The 20,905-nt window shown below is 47.3% G+C and overlaps 1 protein-coding gene across 12 annotated transcripts in view; it reads left to right on the forward strand.

Moving 5' to 3' along the window:
- SMARCD3 (SWI/SNF related BAF chromatin remodeling complex subunit D3) overlaps positions 1-20,905 on the forward strand; it is a 268,276-nt gene that overhangs the window by 217,392 nt on the left and 29,979 nt on the right. For all 12 annotated transcript variants that reach the window (XM_048842073.2, XM_048842074.2, XM_075126139.1 and 9 more), the window contains one exon: positions 11,556-11,678. In XM_048842073.2, the coding sequence (XP_048698030.1) occupies positions 11,556-11,678 (123 nt within the window). The remainder of the gene's footprint in view (positions 1-11,555; positions 11,679-20,905) is intronic.

The following is a 20,905-nucleotide window of genomic DNA, read 5'->3' on the forward strand; positions in this document are numbered from 1 at the left end:
AGTACTGTGTCCAGTTTTGGGCCCCACGCTACAAGAAGGATGTGGAAAAATTGGAGAGAGTCCAGCGAAGGGCAACAAAAATTATTAGAGGCCTCGAACACATGACTTATGAGGAGAGGCTGAGGGAACTGGGATTGTTTCGTCTGCAGAAGAGAAGAATGAGGGGGGATTTGATAGCTGCTTTCAGCTACCTGAGAGGTGGTTCCAAAGAGGATGGTTCTAGTCTATTCTCAGTGGTAGAAGATGACAGGACAAGGAGTAATGGTCTCAAGTTGCAGTGGGGGAGGTTTAGGTTGGATATTAGGAAAAAAATTTTCACTAGGAGGGTGGTGAAACACTGGAATGCGTTACCTAGGGAGGTGGTGGAATCTCCTTCCTTAGAAGTTTTTAAGGTCAGGCTTGACAAAGCCCTGGCTGGGATGATTTAATTGGGGATTGGTCCTGCTTTGAGCAGGGGGTTGGACTAGATGACCTCCTGAGGTCCCTTCCAACCCTGATATTCTATGATTCTATGATTTCACTCCTGCATGCCCGAGCAATATTTTTATATTCTTCCGTGCTCGTTTGTCCAATCTGCCTGTTCTTGTAAGCTTTTTTGTGTTTAAGATCCGCAAGGATTCCACTGTTAAGCCAAGCTGGTCGCCTACCATATTTACTATTCTTTCTATATATCCAGATGATTTGTCCCTGTAACCTCAAGAAGGATTCTTTAAAATACAGCCAGCTCTCCTGGACTCCTTTCCCCCTCATGTTAATCTCCCAGGGGATCCTGCCCATCAGTTCCCTGAGGGAGTCAAAGTCTGCTTTTCTGAAGTCCAGGATCCGTATTCTGCTGCTCTCTTTTCTTCCTTGTGTCAGGATCCTGAACTCGACCATTTCATGGTCACTGCCTCCCAGGTTCCCATCCACTCTTACTTCCCCTACTAATTCTTCCCAGTTTGTGAGCAGCAGGTCAAGAAGAGCTCTTCCCCTAGTTGGTTCCTCCAGCACTTGCACCAGGAAATTTTCCCCTACCTTTTCCAAAAACTTCCTGGATTGTCTGTGCACCGCTGTATTGCTCTCCCAGCAGATATCCGGGTGATTGAAGTCTCCCATGACAACCATCGATCTAGTAACTTCCGTTAGTTGCTGGAAGAAAGCCTCGTCCACCTCATCCCCCTGGTCCGGTGGTCTATAGCAGACTCCCACCACGACATCACCCTTGTTGCTCGCACTTCTAAACTTAATCCAGAGACTCTCAGGTTTTTCTGCAGTTTCATACTGGAACTCTGAGCAGTCATACTGCTCTCTTACATACAATGCAACTCCCCCACCTTTTCTGCCCTGCCTGTCCTTCCTGAACAGTTTAGATCCATCCATGACAGTACTCCAGTCATGTGAGTTATCCCACCAAGTCTCTGTTATTCCAATCACATCATAATTCCTTGACTGTGCCAGGACTTCCAGTTCTCCCTGATTGTTTCCCAGGCTTCTTGCATTTGTGTATAGGCACTTGAGATAACTTGCTGTTTGTCCTGCTTTCTTAGTATGAGGCAGGAGCCCTCCCCTCTCGCACTCTCCTGCTCGTGCTTCCTCCCGGTATCCCACGTCCCCACTTACCTCAGGGCTTTGGTCTCCTTCCCCCGGTGAACCTAGTTTAACGCCCTCCTCACTAGGTTAGCCAGCCTGCTTGCGAAGATGCTCTTCCCTCTCTTCGTTAGGTGGAGCCCGTCTCTGCCTAGCACTCCTCCTTCTTGGAACACCATCCCATGGTCAAAGAATCCAAAGCCTTCTCTCCGACACCACCTGCATAGCCATTCATTGACTTCCACGATTTGACGGTCTCTACCCAGGCCTTTTCCTTCCACGGGGAGGATGGACGAGAACACCACTTGCCCCTCAAACTTCTTTATCCTTCTTCCTAGAGCCACGTAGTCTGCAGTGATCCACTCAAGGTCATTTTTCTAGTTAGTTAGGTTGTTCATTGGCGACTTCTCAACCCTTCCCGGCCCGGGGACTGTGCCCTTTCAAGCCAGTTTTTAAAACTGTGTCTTGTGCCCTTGCTCCTTCTCAGTGAGTGACGAACATACCCGCTACTTGTAGTGTCTGGGTGAAGCCTACATAGTTTCCCGCTGCTCCATTTGCTGCTCCTTTCCACCACGGACCCGAGCAACTTGTGAGCTTTGCCTCTGCAATTTCTTAATGGAGGAGGCACTGCGCCCACATGCACAGCTCCAATGGAACTACCAGAGCGACGCCCAACACTGATGGTGAGCACCTCACTGAGTCCTTCCAGTGCGACATCACCATACACACCAAAGCCCCACCACGTGCACAAGAAGCACGGGCACAAAGGTGGCTCCCTGACAGGAACCACCTCAAAGGGCAGTGTTTCTTCCCCAGATCGGGATCGGTCGGGCGAGAAGTCATGCACTACAGCTGACGGTCCAGCCTCAACTTCAGGACTGTCCCCAAAGAGAACGCAGACAGAGCATCGCTCCAAATGCCACCTCGCACCATTGGCCCCATCTGTTCTGGCACCGGGACCCTCTACTTTGCTCCTGGCACCATCAATCCCGCCAAGACCCTCAGGCTCAGTGCATCTGGTCCTGTGCCCTCTGGGCCATTTATTGCCTCTCACACCATCGGCGGAACTTATGTTACCCTTTGTCAGTACTCCACCATGTTCCACACCACAACTGGACCTGGGGATTACAGGTTGATGAGAAGCTGGATATGAGTCAGCAGTGTGCCCTTGTTGCCAAGAAGGCCAGCCGCATATTGGGCTGTATTAGTAGGAGCATTACCAGCAGATCAAGGGAAGTGATTATTCCCCTCTATTTGGCACTGGTGTGGCCACACCTGGAGTATTGCATCCAGTTTTGGTCCCTCCCACTACAGAAGGGATGTGGACAAATTGGAGATAGTCCAGCGGAGGGCAACGAAAATGAATTAGGGGGCTGGGGCACATGATTTATGAGGGGAGGCTCAGGGAGCTGGGGTTATTTAGTCTGCAGAAGAGAAGAGTGAGTGGGGATTTGATAGCAGCCTTCAACTACCTGAAGGGGGGTTCCAAAGAGTATGGAGCTAGGCTGTTCTCAGTGTTGGCAGATGACAGAACAAGAAGCAATGGTCTCAAATTGCAGTGCGGGAGGTCTAGGTTGGATATTAGGAAACACTAGTTCACTAGGAGGGTGATGAAGCACTGAAATGGGTTAATTAAGGAGGTGGTGGAATCTCCATCCTTAGAGGTTTTCAAGGCCCGGCTTGACAAAGCCCTGGCTGCGATGATTTAGTTGGGGATTGGTCCTGCTTTGAGCAGGGGATTGGACTAGATGACCTCCTGAGGTCTCTTCCAACGCTAATATTCTATGATTCTATGAATCTCCCTAACATGGTGGGTTGCCCCTATTATAGGGTTGCCTGAGCCCTAAGTGCCCTCCTTCCATGTCCAAACTTAGCCTTCTCACCCACAAAAATGTTAGAGTACACTTAATCTATAGGCTGGCATGTTCGTGCATATTAATGACATATTCATAACTATTAGAGACCACTAGCTCATCTTCACCTCTGTTATTTCTGTTCTAATCAGTTATTTCCATGTTTTTTGTGGTGTACCTGTTAAGTCTGAAACAGGCCAGGAACTTGGGTGGCCTTACCTACCAACTTACTTTAACTTGCCTACTTATCTATGTGAAAGGTCACAAACATATATACTGTATGCTTTAGCTCATCAGCACCTGTCTAGGGTAACAGAGGAACAGCCGTGTTAGTCTGTATTCGCAAAAAGAAAAGGAGTACTTGTGGCACCTTAGAGACTAACCAATTTATTTGAGCATGAGCTTTCGTGAGCTACAGCTCACTTCATCAGATGATGAAGTGAGCTGTAGCTCACGAAAGCTCATGCTCAAATAAATTGGTTAGTCTCTAAGGTGCCACAAGTACTCCTTTTCTTTTTGTCTAGGGTAAAGGTCTCGAACAGATGTATGTTAACTTGCCTTAGCTTAACATACAGAATGTTACCTGTAGGTTCCTTCCATTACAGCTAAAATACTCTAATACAAATTGGTAAACCTATTATAATAACAAATAATAAACCTAAATGATTAAACTCATAACAAAATATATATATGCAAGCAAGCAGGCTAGCTTTATAGGCTACAAGCCATACTTGCGTGACTGGCTGGTGCAGGGAAGATATTTTCATCAGTCCTCAGTCTGTGTGCTTCACGCTCTGTTCCAGAGCCTGGGTATGAAAGTCAATTGTGGAGAAAGTGAACTTGGCACCCCCCTATTTCTCCCCCAGTCCAGTGAATCAGATTTCTCAATGTGATCCTGGACTTCACAAGATCCATGCCCTACCTCTCCCAGGACAGCTTCAAGAATGTGCTGGCACCAGTTCTACAGTTAGAATCAAACCCAGATGCAGATGTGTAAGGATGTGTCTCACCACTCTTTGTCATGTGGCCTCCTGTGCCTTTGTGACAAATTCACCTCAATTGCATGCGAGGTTGATTGAGATAGGTTTACAAACTCACCAGATGTCATCTAGACATGCCTCTCTGAGTTCCCTCTACTCATGTCATACCTGAAATTATGGAAGGACCTCGCAAATACCTGCAGAGGGGTCTCCTCCACCCCAGGACCTTCTTAATAGATGCTTCGCTTTTGGGTTGGGAAATGTGCATGGAAGACCTTGGTGTACAAGACCTATGGACTGCAATGAAAACAAAAATGCACATCAATCTTCTGGAGCTCAGAGCTGTGTTCAAAGCATTCAAGTCCATTCTCCAATAAATCAAGGAATAGACAATCCAAATAATGACCAAAAACATGACCACCATAGTCTACATCAACAAGCAGGATGGCAGGAGGTTTTTTCCCTCTCTCCCAGGAAACCATCAGACTGAAACTAGTGCAACAGCTGTACTGGGGCAGCCCGGCTTCCCCAGGGGGCAATTTAAAGGGCCTGGGGCTCCCAGCAGTTCCGCCACTACTCCAGGGCTCCGGGGGCTATATAAAGGACCGGAGCAATAGAAGCAGGGGAGCAGCAGGCTCTTTAAATAGCCCCCGGAACCCCGGGCTGCTGCTGCTACCACCCCGGTGGGGGGCACTTACCTTACAAGGTGGGCTGGGGTTGGCTCTGACCCCCTCGGCACCATCCCTTCCGCCCTAGGCACCGCCCCTTCTGGGGGCCAGAGCTGGCCCCAGCATACCGGTAAGTCACTGGACTTATTTTCACCCCTGTATATCACATTGGTAGATGTGCAGATGAATGAGCCCCTGATGGTGTGGCTGATGTGGTTAGGTCCTATGATGATGTCCCTTGAATAGATATGCGGACAGAGTTGGCAACAGGGTTTGTTGCAGGGATTGGTTCCTGAGTTAGTTTTTTTGTTGTGTGGTGTGTAGTTGCTGGTGAGTATTTGCTTCAGGTTGGGGGGCTGTCTGTAAGTGAGGACTAGCCTGTCTCCAAAGGTCTGTGAGAGTGAGGGATCATTCTTCAGGATAGGTTGTAAATCCTTGATGATGTGCTGGAGAGGTTTTAGATGGGGGCTGTATGTGATGGCCAGTGGTGTTCTGTTATTTTCCTTGTTGGGCCTGTCCTGTAGTAGGTGACTTTTGGGTACCCTTCTGGCTCTGTCAATCTGTTTCTTCACTTCACCAGGTGGGTACTGTAGTTTTAAGAATGCTTGATAGAGATCCTGTAGGTGTTTGTCTCTGTCTGAGGGATTGGAGCAAATGCGATTGTATCTTAGAGCTTGGCTGTAGACAATGGATTGTGTGATGTGGTCTGGATGAAAGCTGGAGGCATGTAGGTAAGTATAGCGGTCAGTAGGTTTCCAGTATAGGGTGCTGTTTATGTGACCATCGCTTATTAGCACTGTAGTGACCAGGAAGTGGGCACTCTTGTGTGGACTGGTCCAGGCTGACGTTGATGGTGGGGTGGAAATTGTTGAAATCCTGGTGGAATTCCTCAAGGGCCTCCTTCCCCTGGGTCCATATGATGAAGATGTCATCAATGCAGCACAAGTAGAGTAGGGGTGCTAGGGGACGAGAGCTGAGGAAGCGTTGTTCTGAGTCAGCCATAAAAATGTTGGCATACTGCGGGGCTATGTGGGTACCCATAGCAGTGCTGCTGACTTGAAGGTATAAATTGTCCCCAAATGTGAAATAGTTGTGGGTGAGGACAAAGTCACAAAGTTCAGCCACCAGGTTTGCCGTGACATTATCGGGGATACTGTTCCTGACAGCTTGTAGTCCATCTTTGTGTGGAAAGTTGGTGTAGAGAGCTTCTCCATCCATGGTGGCCAGGATGTTGTTTTCAGGAAGATCACCAATGGATTGTAGTTTCCTCAGGAAGTCAGTGGTGTCTCGAAGATAGCTGGGAGTGCTGGTAGCATAGGGCCTGAGGAGGGAGTCTACATAGCCAGACAATCCTGCTGTCAGGGTGCCAATGCCCGAGATGGTGGGGCGTCCAGGATTCCCAGGCTTATGGATCTTGGGTAGCAGATAGAATACCCCTGGTCGGGTCTCTAGGGGTGTGTCTGTGTAGATTTGTTCCTGTGCTTCTTCAGAGAGTTTCTTGAGTAGATGGTGTAGTTTCTTTTAGTAACCTTCAGTGGGATCAGAGAGTAATGGCCTGTAGAATGTGGTGTCAGAGAGTTGCCTAGCAGCCTCTCGTTCATATTTCGACCTATTCATGATGACTACAGCACCTCCTTTATCAGCCTTTTTGATTATAATGCCAGAGTTGCTTCTGAGGCTGTGGATGGCGTTGTGTTCTGCACGGCTGAGGTTATAGGGAAAGTGATGCTGCTTTTCCACAATTTCAGCCCGTGCTCATCGGTGAAAGCATTCTATGTAGAAGTCCAGTCTGTTGTTTCGACCTTCAGGAGGAGTCCACGCAGAATCCTTCTTTTTGTAGCATTGGTAGGAAGGTTTCAGAGGAACAGCCGTGTTAGTCTGTATTCGCAAAAAGAAAAGGAGTACTTGTGGCACCTTAGAGACTAACCAATTTATTTGAGCATGAGCTTTCATGAGCTACAGCTCACTTCATCAGATGTATACCGTGGAAACTGCAGCAGACTTTATATACACACAGAGAATATGAAACAATACCTCCTCCCACCCCACTGTCCTGCTGGTAATAGCTTATCTAAAGTGATCAACAGGTGGGCCATTTCCAGCACAAATCCAGGTTTTCTCACCCTCCACCCCCCCACACAAATTCACTCTCCTGCTGGTGCTAGCCCATCCAAAGTGACAACTCTTTACATAATCAAGTCGGGCTATTTCCTGCATAGATCCAGGTTTTCTCACATCCCCCCCACCCCCATACACACACAAACTCACTCTCCTGCTGGTAATAGCTCATCTAAACTGACCACTCTCCAAGTTTAAATCCAAGTTAAACCAGAACATCGGGGGGGGGGGGGGGTTAGGAAAAAACAAGAGGAAACAGGCTACCTTGCATAATGACTTAGCTGATCACTTTAGATAAGCTATTACCAGCAGGACAGTGGGGTGGGAGGAGGTATTTTTTCATATTCTCTGTGTGTATATAAAGTCTGCTGCAGTTTCCACGGTATACATCTGATGAAGTGAGCTGTAGCTCACGAAAGCTCATGCTCAAATAAATTGGTTAGTCTCTAAGGTGCCACAAGTACTCCTTTTCTTTTTGCGAATACAGACTAACACGGCTGTTCCTCTGAAACCTGTCATTATGCAAGGCACTGCATTTAGCCGTATGGAGTGGAAATCTATCAACTGCATGAAAAAACTTGTACAGATACAGACAGACATCATCTTCCTTTCCAAATGCAAACAGATGGACATCGTACCAAAAGGACTGAAGGTAAAAAATCCATTACAATCTACATACCACACAGACTATGCTGACAGCTTGTGCCTCACGCTCTCAAAGAAACTGCGGAATCACCTGATCAAGATCCTCTACAGCAAACAGGGAAAGATTAAGAATGAGCTCTCAAAAATGGATACTCTCATAAAGAACCAACCTTCCACACAAACTTCCTCGTGCCTGGATTTTACTAAAACTAGACAACCCATTTACAACGCACACTTTGCTTCTCTACAAAAGAAAAAGGACACTAAACTTTCTAAACTACTACATGCTACAAGGGGCCACAGCAATGGTTCCCTCACCCCACCTAGCAATATTGTTAACCTATCCAACTATACTCTCAGCCCAGCAGAAGCAGCTGTTCTATCTCGGGGCCTCTCCTTCTGCCCCTCCACCCCCACGAACATGATACAGTTCTGTGGTGACCTAGAATCCTATTTTCGACGTCTCCGTCTCAAGGAATATTTCCAAAATACCTCTGAACAACATACTAATCCACAGAGGTCTCCCTGCCAACACTACAGAAAGAGGGATTCTAGATGGACTCCTCCTGAAGGTCGAAACAGCAGACTGGACTTCTACATAGAGTGCTTCCGCCAACGTGCACGGGCTGAAATTGTGGAAAAGCAGCATCACTTGCCCCATAACCTCAGCCATGCGGAACGCAATGCCATCCACAGCCTCAGAAACAACTCTGACATCATAATCAAAAAGGCTGACAAAGGAGGTGCTGTTGTCATCATGAATAGGTCGGAATATGAACAAGAGGCTGCTCGGCAGCTCTCCAACACGAGTTTCTACAAGCCATTACCCTATGATCCCACTGAGAGTTACCAAAAGCAACTACAGCATTTGCTCAAGAAACTTCCTGAAAAAGCACAAGATCAAATCCGCACAGACACACCCCTGGAACCCCGACCTGGGATATTCTATCTACTACCCAAGATCCATAAACCTGGAAATCCTGGGCGCCCCATCATCTCAGGCATTGGCACCCTGACAGCAGGATTGTCTGGCTATGTAGACTCCCTCCTCAGGCCCTACGCTACCAGCACTCCCAGCTACCTTCGAGACACCACTGACTTCCTGAGGAAACTTCAATCCATCGGTGATCTTCCTGATAACACCATCCTGGCTACTATGGATGTAGAAGCCCTCTACACCAACATTCCACACAAAGATGGACTACAAGCCGTCAAGAACACTATCCCCGATAATGTCACGGCTAACCTGGTGGCTGAACTTTGTGACTTTGTCCTTACCCATAACTATTTTACATTTGGGGACAATGTATACCTTCAGATCAGCGGCACTGCTATGGGTACCCGCATAGCCCCACAGTATGCCAACATTTTTATGGCTGATTTAGAACAACGCTTCCTCAGCTCTCGTCCCCTAAAGCCCCTACTCTACTTGCGCTATATTGATGACATCTTCATCATCTGGACCCATGGAAAAGAAGCCCTTGAGGAATTCCACCATGATTTCAACAATTTCCATCCCACCACCAACCTCAGCCTGGTCCAGTCCACACAAGAGATCCACTTCCTGGACACTACAGTGCTAATAAACAATGGCCACATAAACACCACCCTATACCGGAAACCTACTGACCGCTATTCCTACCTGCATGCCTCCAGCTTTCACCCTGACCACACCACACGATCCATCGTCTACAGCCAAGCTCTGCGATACAACCGCATTTGCTCCAACCCCTCAGACAGAGACAAACACCTACAAGATCTCTGTCAAGCTTTCTTACAACTACAATACCCACCTGCAGAAGTAAAGAAACAGATTGATAGAGCCAGAAGAGTTCCCAGAAGTTACCTACTACAGGACAGGCCTAACAAAGAAATAACAGAACGCCACTAGCGGTCACCTTCAGCCCCCAACTAAAACCCCTCCAACGCATTATTAAGGATCTGCAACCTATCCTAAAGGATGACCCAACACTCTCACAAGTCTTGGGAGACAGGCCAGTCCTTGCCTACAGACAGCCCCGCAACCTGAAGCAAATACTCACCAACAACCACATACCACACAACAGAACCACTAACCCAGGAACTTATCCTTGCAACAAAGCCCGTTGCCAATTGTGCCCACATATCTATTCAGGGGACACCATCACAGGGCCTAATAACATCAGCCACGCTATCAGAGGCTCGTTCACCTGCACATCCACCAATGTGATATATGCCATCATGTGCCAGCAATGCCCCTCTGCCATGTACATTGGTCAAACTGGACAGTCTCTACGTAAAAGAATAAATGGACACAAATCAGATGTCAAGAATTATAACATTCATAAACCAGTCGGAGAACACTTCAATCTCTCTGATCACGCAATCACAGACATGAAGGTCGCTATCTTAAAACAAAAAAACTTCAAATCCAGACTCCAGCGAGAAACTGCTGAATTGGAATTCATTTGCAAATTGGATACTATTAATTTAGGCTTAAATAGAGACTGGGAGTGGCTAAGTCATTATGCAAGGTAGCCTGTTTCCTCTTGTTTTTTCCTACCCCCCCCCCCCCAGATGTTCTGGTTTAACTTGGATTTAAACTTGGAGAGTGGTCAGTTTAGATGAGCTATTACCAGCAGGAGAGTGAGTTTGTGTGTGTATGGGGGTGGGGGGGATATGAGAAAACCTGGATCTATGCAGGAAATAGCCTGACTTGATTATGTAAAGAGTTGTCACTTTGGATGGGCTAGCACCAGCAGGAGAGTGAATTTGTGTGGGGGGGTGGAGGGTGAGAAAACCTGGATTTGTGCTGGAAATGGCCCACCTGTTGATCACTTTAGATAAGCTATTACCAGCAGGACAGTGGGGTGGGAGGAGGTATTGTTTCATATTCTCTGTGTGTATATAAAGTCTGCTGCAGTTTCCACGGTATACATCTGATGAAGTGAGCTGTAGCTCACGAAAGCTCATGCTCAAATAAATTGGTTAGTCTCTAAGGTGCCACAAGTACTCCTTTTCTTTTTATTGGTAGGAAGGTTTCTGTCGGTTAGTGTGCTGTTCAGCAGTGTGGTGGAAATATTCCTTGAGTCAGAGACGGTGAAAGTAGGATTCTAGGTCGCTGCAGAACTGTATGATGTCAATGGGGGTGGTGGGGCAGAAGGAGAGGCCCTGAGATAGGACAGGCTCTTCTGCTGGGCTAAGAGTGTAGCTGGATAGATTAACAATATTGTTGAGTGAGTTAAGGGTACCACTATTGTGGGCCCTTGTGCTTTAGTGTTTTCCTGCATCAGTGCCTATATTTGTTGCTTTGTTTTAATAGAGACAATTCTATTTACATATTTATATAGCATCTTTCATCCAGAAAGATCCCAAAATATCTTAACAGACTTGGCAAACTGGCTCACTGTCCACAGGGATCACTGAATCCTCCAGTGAAATAAGTTAGTTCTTGACAGTGCATGCTTCATACTATCCAACAGTTCAGGGCAGGATGTGAAAAAGAATTCTGTATCTAGGTGAAGTGTAGGAGCAGTCAGGAAAGCAGAACATGGCCAAGACATCAGAGTTAACATGCTTATTCTGGGAAAAGATGCCTTGGGATTCTTAATAACTGTAATTTGTCAAAATGACAGTTCTGTGTTTCATATGAATTACAGATGGGCTAAAGAGGATAAACTCAGACACACTGTGGCTTGGGGACACGTAAATACAAGAATGTCCATATTATTTCTTCTACTTTTCAGATTCATGAGACAATTGAATCTATAAACCAGCTAAAGATACAACGTGATTTCATGCTGAGTTTCTCTAAAGATCCCAAAGGATACATTCAAGATCTTCTCCGATCCCAGAGCAGGGATCTCAAGGTGAGCAGGGCATTCTGGGAGGGAAGAGGAGTCAGTCGAGCATGGGCTTGAGCTGTGCATATTCAGATTCATAAATTCCAAGGACAGAAGGGACCATTGTGATCATCTAGTTTGGCTTCCCCTATAACACAGGCCATAGAACTTCCCCAAAATAATTCCTAGAGCAGATCTTTTAGAAAAATTGTAATGTGAGAGAAGTGTTTGTAGCTCACAAAGGTTTCAACAAATATTTTTCATTGGTTCTGATCCATGTAGCTTTACTAAAAAGATTTGTGAAGTATTTTATTTGCTATTTTGAGCACCTGCGAGCATGGTAGGTGCTTTGCCATGCAAATCCCCCTTTATGACTCACCTTTGCCTTGATGTGTACAAAAAGCTGCCAGGTGATAATGACTAGTTAGAGGGCAAGTCTGACTACTGTTTATAATGAAAAATACTTCATTTATTTTGTCCACCTATTGTGTTTTCGCCTTGGTCCAGGGACTGTCTTTTATTTCATGACTATATCACCCAACACAATGAAGTTTTGATCCTTGACTGGGAACTCTAGGTTTTATTGCAGTACAATAATGAATAATAATGGTTCACAGAAACAAATAAAGACACTTTCCCTTCCCTTCAGAAGTCCTGAATGCAGATGTGTATTTGAGTTGTCTGCATGGAGTTGATAACTAAACTGCTATGATCAGATGATGATGAGTTTGGGGTGTAGGGCTGAGCTGGGGCCCTCTGGCTATGAAATGAAATCCTATGAAGTTGTACAAAACACAGCTACCTAATCCCACAGTGCCTCAGCATAACTGTTGCTTGATTTTAATTTCCTTAAAATGATAGACAAGAAGATTAAATGCCAAGCCCTATTACTGCAATATTGAAGATGCCAGTTTAAATATACTAAAATCAGTAACTGAGAAATGTCAGTCTTTGGAGTAATATTAACTGCCCACATTGTACTTAGGTAGGATTTTCAATTACTAGTTAGATTATTACATTGTATGCTATGGTAAACCACTATCTTATCATTAATAGCTCCCTCCAAAAAAAAACTTTAAATTAAATTTAATATGGCTACAATAAATAACAATAATTATTTATGTCTCACCCAAAACTGTGCTATGCACCTCACTAAATGTGTAAAAGAAGTAGCCCAATGGCTGAAGAATATACAGTGTAAAATTAGACCAAACACAATGAGAAATAAGAGAACCCTTATGCAAAATATGTGACAAGAACAGCACATTTAAAAATGAACATTAAACAAATGGAAACTCTCTAATTCTTCTTCAAGTGTTGCTCCCTATGTGGATTCTAAACGTGGGTATGCATGCATGCCATGTGCCAGAGCTGGAACTGTTCATAGTAGTGTCCATTGACCTGCACATGCGTTGTGCATTGCTGCTTGGCGCATCCAAGGATTTAAGAGGCTGTGTGAGTCGACGTCACTCCAGTTCCCTCTTACCGCCACATGGCCAGAGTCGCAACCTCTGTTCCTCAGTGCTCTTAGCTTGCTAAGAGAACTGCTTCTGTTAGTTGTACATAGTTTTCTTCTAGTTTTAGTTGTTTGTTGTCCGTTTGTTCATCAGTTAGTTTTCTGTTGGACTTCTCCCCTCCCGGGGATTATGCCCTGGCAGTAGGGTTAAAACACTGTGCTTCGTGCCCATGCTACTTCTCTATGAGTGACAAGCGCCAACCTTGTCTTTATTGCCTTGGTGAGGCTCACATCACTGCCCGCTGCTCCATCTGCCAATCGTTCCCACCACACACCCGGGAGGCCAGAGAACTGCCTCTGCAAGAACATGCGCTCCTGGGTTCAGGACTCACTGATCCTCTGGAACTACACTCAACACTGGCAGTGAGCACCTCCCTGTGCCCTTCCTGACCGGCACTGACGGCACCAGTGCATCCCCCAAAAGCCCACTGTACGCATAAGAAGCTCACTCATGGGCACAAGGGTGGCTCCCCGACAGGGACTGCCCCCAAATGCAGTGTTGCCTCCCTGAGCTGTGCCAGGTCAGCTGAGAAGTTGTATGTTGACCCGGATGTTCCTGCTCCGAAGAAGTCCCTCTCTGAGAACAAGTTAAAAGCACCGCCCTCTACCGGCCCCAACACCAGACATGGTGACTGGCCCGCCGCCGTTGCCCCTGCTGCAGTTAACTCCACCGTGCCCATCCGGACTGGCCTGCTCGGTGCTGCGCCCGCTGGGATGTTTGTCCTCGCTCACACCAACGGCTAAGCTCATGCTGCTGTGTGTGGGCTTCTCTGCCCGCTCCAGGCCTCCAGTCGCTCTTTGCCTATCATCTCCCGCGGACAAGCTGCTCCTGCTCCAGCCTCTCACTCCGCTCCACACTTCTCGGCTGGGCTCTTCCACAGGTGCACCTCTGCTCCTGGACAATCCCACCCTTCCTGCACTGACACTCCCAACAGCTCTATACCTACCAGACCCGTCGTCTGATTCCGAGCGGTCCTGCCTACCAGATCCCACATTTTTGCCTGCACGGTCCTAAAGCCTGGACCCTTGGTGCCAACTATACCCTCTGGTGTATGCTCCACTGGCCAACCCATGGTTCGACTACCCGCAGGTGCCGGCGCTGCCTGGCAACCCCTACGCCTGACCCTACTGGGCCGCCTGGAACCGCTGCCGTGAGCGCAGGGTGCCATCTCAGCATCACAGCACCAACCATCACAGCACCAACCATCCCCATCACACACAGCCCCTCCCTCTGTCTTCAAGGAACCTCTGGCCATCCCCACTCCAGCGGTACTGGTGGTATCTTCACCACCTCCAGTCCATACAGGCACCTCCTCATCTCCAGACGATGCCATCATTCTTCCCGCTCTCTCTCCCCCCGCCAACCATGTGCAGTACCAGGACTTACTTCGACGTATGGCCATGGCCCTCAGTCTGCCTGTCGAAGATGTCCAGGATCCACAGGCACTGACGGCATTCCTGGACATCCTACAACCCCCGGACTCTCGTGTACTGCCCTCCCTATCCATGATGCCCTCCTGCAACTGGTCCAGACCGGTTGGCACTCTCCAGCCTCCTGTGCCTCTACACTAAAGCAGACAGAACACCAATACTTGGTGCCCTCCAAGGGCAGGGACTTTCTTTTCACCCACCTGCTCCCCAACTCACTGGTGGTCCAAGCTGCGACCAAGCACACCTGCTAGCACCACCTGCAGTCCCCACCCCCTGATTGGGCCACCAAGAAGTTTGACCTCCTGTGCTGCAAGGTTTACTCCTCTGCTGGCCTCCAGTTCTGCATTGCCAGCTATTAGGCCATCCTGGCCAAGTATGACTTCCTTTCATGCTCCAACCTTGTGGATTTCCAGGCCTTCCTTCTCCAAGAGAAACAGCAGGACTTCCAACATCTCCTAGATGACGGAAAGTTGATGGCCAAGGGGGCTCTCCAGGCTGTGGTTGATGCTGCCAATACTGCTTCCCACTCACTGGCATCTGGAGTCATCCTTCACCGGGACTCCCTGGCTCCAGTCTGGCGGCTTCCCAAAAGAGGTCCAGACCACCATGAGGATCTCTCCTTCGACAACCACAAGTTGTTCAATGACAAAATGGACGAGTCTTTGCACTCCCGCAGAGACTTTTGTGCCACTCTCCGGTTACTGGGCCTTTATACCCCACCCTCGGCCCTCATACCAACCTTACCCTGAGCACCTACCAGATTCTTCTTGGCATCATCCACACTCCCAGCAATCCCGCTATTCTGCTGCTGCTGCTACTCCTGCTTCTACCCTCCCTCAATGTCCCTCCAAGCAACCCTTTTGACTCCTTCCCTGACCCATGAACCTTCCTCTCCCCACCTCACTGCCCTGCAGATGGTTTCTGGGGGTTGCCTCACCCTCTTCGCACACAACTGGGGCAAGATTACCACTGACCACTGGGTGCTGGACATTGTCCATTAGGGGTATGTAGCCAATGATTTTAGTTTATTGTTCATTTATTGTGTGATGTTATGATTAACTAACATGTTATGTCATATATAATCACTGTATGCTAAATAGAGTTAAATTGTAGGATTATAGAAGTATAAGATTGATTAGTATTTAGAAGGGGTAATTATATATTAGGTTTCTAAGTAAGTAAGCTGGAACGCAAGGCCTGTAGGCTGAAGCCTGCAAGATTTTAGCTCGCTATTTTCAGCCTTGGAGCAAAGAAATGCTAACATAAGTAAATGACCAAAGAATAACCCGATGCCCTGAGGTTATGGGAAAAGATGTACCAATGGGTGATATTGCAAAAAATTAACAGTAAGAGTAATTTTTTGCTTACAGGTATCAGAGGGGTAGCCGTGTTAGTCTGGATCTGTAAAAGTGGCAAAGAGTCCTGTGGCACCTTATAGACTTAGACGTATTGGAGCATAAGCTTTCATGGATGAATACCCACTTCGTCGGATGCATGTAGTGGAAATTTCCAGAGGCAGGTATAAATATGCAAGCAAGAATCAGGCTAGGGATAATGAGGTTAGTTCAATCAGGGGGGATGGGGCCCTCTTCTAGCAGTTGAGGTGTGAACACCAAGGGAGGAGAAACTGCTTTTGTAGTTGGCGAGCCATTCACAGTCTCTGTTTAATCCTGAACTGATGGTGTCAAATTTGCAAATGAACTGAAGCTCAGCAGTTTCTCTTTGAAGTCTGGTCCTGAAGTTTTTTGGCTGCAGGATGGCTACCTTTAAATCTTCTATTGTGTGTCCAGGGAGGTTGAAGTGTTCTCCTACAGGTTTTTGTATATTGCCATTCCTAATATCTGATTTGTGTCCATTTATCCTTTTACATAGGGACTGTCCAGTTTGGCCGATGTACATAGCAGAGGGGCATTGCTGGCACATGATGGTTGGTGGATGTGCAGGTGAATGAACCAGTGATGGTGTGGCTGATCTGGTTAGGTCCTGTGATGGTGTCGCTGGTGTAGATATGTGGGCAGAGTTGGCATCGAGGTTTGTTGCATGGATTGGTTTCTGAGTTAGAGTTACTATGGTGTGGTGTGTAGTTGCTGGTGAGAATATGCTTCAGGTTGGCGGGTTGTCTGTTGGTGAGGACTGGCCTGCCTCCCAAGGCCTGTGAAAGTGAGGGATTGTTGTCCAGGATGGGTTGTAGATCACTGATGATGCGTTGGAGAGGTTTTAGCTGAGGACTATATGTGATGGCCAGTGGAGTTCTGTTGGTTTCTTTCTTGGGCTTTTTTTGCAGCAGGAGGCTTCTGGGTACACGTCTGGCTCTGTTGATCTGTTTCCTTATTTCCTCATGTGGGTATTGTAGTTTTGAAGATCTTGTAGGTGTTGGTCTCTGTCTGAGGGGTTGGAGCAAATGCGGTTGTACTTCAGTGCTTGGCTGTAGACAATCTTTAAAAAAGGGAAGAAGGAGGATCCTGGGAACTATAGGCCAGTCAGCCTCACTTCAGTCCCCGGAAAAATCATGGAGCAGGTCCTCAAGGAATCAATCCTGAAGCACTTACATGAGAGGAAAGTGATCAGGAACAGTCAGCATGGATTCACCAAGGGAAGGTCATGCCTGACTAATCTAATCGCCTTTTATGATGAGATTACTGGTTCTGTGGATGAAGGGAAAGCAGTGGATGTATTGTATCTTGACTTTAGCAAAGCTTTTGACACGGTCTCCCACAGTATTCTTGTCAGCAAGTTAAGGAAGTATGGGCTGGATGAATGCACTATAAGGTGGGTAGAAAGTTGGCTAGATTGTCGGGCTCAACGGGTAGTGATCAATGGCTCCATGTCTAGTTGGCAGCCGGTGTCAAGTGGAGTGCCCCAAGGGTCGGTCCTGGGGCCGGTTTTGTTCAATATCTTCATAAATGATCTGGAGGATGGTGTGGATTGCACTCTCAGCAAATTTGCGGATGATACTAAACTGGGAGGAGTGGTAGACACGCTGGAGGGCAGGGATAGGATACAGAGGGACCTAGACAAATTGGAGGATTGGGCCAAAAGAAATCTGATGAGGTTCAATAAGGATAAGTGCAGGGTCCTGCACTTAGGACGGAAGAACCCAATGCACAGCTACAGACTAGGGACCGAATGGCTAGGCAGCAGTTCTGCGGAAAAGGACCTAGGGGTGACAGTGGACGAGAAGCTGGATATGAGTCAGCAGTGTGCCCTTGTTGCCAAGAAGGCCAATGGCATTTTGGGATGTATAAGTAGGGGCATAGCGAGCAGATCGAGGGACGTGATCGTCCCCCTCTATTCAACATTGGTGAGGCCTCATCTGGAGTACTGTGTCCAGTTTTGGGCCCCACACTACAAGAAGGATGTGGATAAATTGGAAAGAGTCCAGCGAAGGGCAACAAAAATGATTAGGGGTCTGGAACACATGACTTATGAGGAGAGGCTGAGGGAACTGGGATTGTTTAGTCTGCGGAAGAGAAGAATGAGGGGGGATTTGATAGCTGCTTTCAACTACCTGAGAGGTGGTTCCAGAGAGGATGGTTCTAGACTATTCTCAGTGGTGGAAGAGGACAGGACAAGGAGTAATGGTCTCAAGTTGCAGTGGGGGAGGTTTAGGTTGGATATTAGGAAAAACTTTTTCACTAAGAGGGTGGTGAAACACTGGAATGCGTTGCCTAGGGAGGTGGTGGAATCTCCTTCCTTAGAAGTTTTTAAGGCTTGACAAAGCCCTGGCTGGGATGATTTAATTGGGGATGGGTCCTGCTTTTGAGCAGGGGGTTGGACTAGATGACCTCCTGAGGTCCCTTCCAACCCGGATATTCTATGATTCTATGATAATGGATCATGTGGTGTGTCTGGGATGGAACCTGGAGGCATGAAGGTAGGCATAGCGGTTGGTGGGTTTTCGGTATAGGGTGGTGTTAACGTGGCCGTCACTTATTTGCACCGTGGTGTCTAGGAAGTGGACCTCCCGTGTAGATTGGTCTTGGCTGAGGTTGATGGTGGGGTGGAAGCTATTGAAATCATGGTGGAATTCTTCCAGGATTTCCTTCCCATGGGTCCAGATGATGAAGATGTCATCAATGTAGCGTAGGTAGAGAAGGGGCGTGAGTGGACGAGAGCTGAGGAAGCGTTGTTCTTAGTCAGCCATAAAAATGTTGGCATATTGTGGGGCCATGCGGGTACCCATAGCGATGCAAGATACCCAGTAATCACATTTTTCTACCACATGCCCTAACCACAGAGTGCACTATGTACATAAATGCTAATAAGGTATAGTCAGAATTACATTATAAAAGAGGGTGCCCAGACCAGGAAAATTGAGCTCCCTATGGGGAACTCCAGCAGGAACCATCCCTCCACTGAGGATCAAGCCATGAGAAACCCATCAGACCCTAACACTGTTGTTAAGTATGTGAGTATAACTATATTTGTAACTTGTGCATAGGTCTTTATAGAATTTCTATGTGCGTAGGTGATCATAACTTTAATTGTAACTTTAATAAAACTTGTAAAATAGACTTAACCACATACTTGTGAATTATAGAATCATAGAAGATTAGGGTTGGAAGAGACCTCAGCAAGTCATCTAGTCCAACCCCCTGCTCAAAGCAGGACCAACCCCAACTAAATCATCCCAGCCAGGGCTTTGTCAAGCTGGGCCTTAAAAACCTCTAAGGATGGAGATTCCACCACCTTCCTGGGGAACCCATTCCAGTGTTTCACCACCCTCCTAGTGAAATAGTTTTTTCTAATATCCAGCCTAGACCACCCCCACTACAACTTGAGACCATTGCTCCTTGTTCTGTCATCTGCCACCACTGAGAACAACCTAGCTCCATCCTCTTTGGAACCCCCCTTTAGGTAGTTGAAGGCTGCTATCAAATCTCCCCTCTCTCTTCTCTTCTGCAGACTAAATAACCCCAGTTTCCTCAGCCTCTCCTCGTAAATCATGTGTCACAGCCCCCTAATCATTTTAATTGCTCTCCGGTGGACTCCTCCAAATTTCTCCACATCCTTTCTGTAATGTGATGCACAAAACTGGATGCAGTACACCAGATGTGGCCTCACCAGTGCTAAATAGAGGGGAATAATCACTTCCCTCGATCTGCAGGCAGTGCTCCTACTAATGCAGCCCAATATGCTGTTGACCTTCTTGGCAACAAGGTCACACTGTTGACTCATATCCAGCTTCTTGTCCACTGTAATTCCCAGGTCCTTTTCTGTAGAACTGCTGCTTAGCCAGTTGGTCCCCAGCCTGTAGAAGTGCATGGGATTCTTCTGTCCTAAGTGCAGGACTCTGCACTTGTCCTTGTTGAACCTCATCATATTTCTTTTGGCCCAATCCTCCACTTTGTCTAGGTCACTCTGGACCCTATCCCTACCCTCCAGCATATCTACCTCTCCCACCAGCTTAGTGTCATCCGCAAACTTGCTGAGGGTGCAATGCATCCCATCATAAAGATCACTAATGTCTGTGTGGTCACTACCCTTGGTCTTTATGTGTTCCTAGAGACTCTAAATCTGAAGCAAATAGCAGAGGCAACTTTTGCTTGAAACTGTAACAATCAGAGCCGAACGCATAGTGGTATAATACCACATTACAAAATGCACTTTACATTAAATAAAAAGCTACATGCACCTAATTGAATTCCTCTCCTGCCCGCCTTGTTGCCCACCCCAGGAGCACCCTGCCACGTTATCGCATTCTCACCTTCTCCGAGAGGAAGTGGATGCCCTCTTCTATAAGGGCGCTATAAAACACTCTCTGCAGTGCTACCAGAGCCTTCTATGCCCCCAATTTCCTCATGCTGAAGAAAGGGGGTGGCATCCACACTTTCTTGGACCTCCAGCTGCTGAACAAATTTATTCACAAGTTCCGTTCTTCTTCAAGTGCTTGTTCATGTCCATTCCAATCAGGTGGTGTGTACACCTCATGCACGCCAGCCAGAAGATTTTTCCCTTAGCAGCATCCGTAGGGTCGGCGTGGGCACCCCCTGGAGTTGCACCCTCATGGCGCCCAATATAAGGCCCTGCCGATCCCCCACCCCCTCAGTTCTTTCTTACCGCTGGTGATGGCTAGCTGGAACAACACTCACTCTTGCTTGCAAGCACTTTTGGCAGTGTTCTTTTCAGTTTTGATTGTAAAATAGTGTAAATAGTTAGTTAGTTAGTAATCATAGTTAGTTGTTGTGATTCTTGGGGGGGTTTCTCCCCCCAACAACGTTTTCCCCAGTTCTGGGGCATGCCTGGGTCCCCAGGGTTCAAACTCTGCGAGGACTGTGGCAAGTTTATGCCCAAGAATGACACACAC

The sequence above is a fragment of the Caretta caretta genome, chromosome 2 (assembly GCF_965140235.1).
Source record: "Caretta caretta isolate rCarCar2 chromosome 2, rCarCar1.hap1, whole genome shotgun sequence".
Lineage (NCBI taxonomy): Eukaryota > Metazoa > Chordata > Testudines > Cheloniidae > Caretta > Caretta caretta.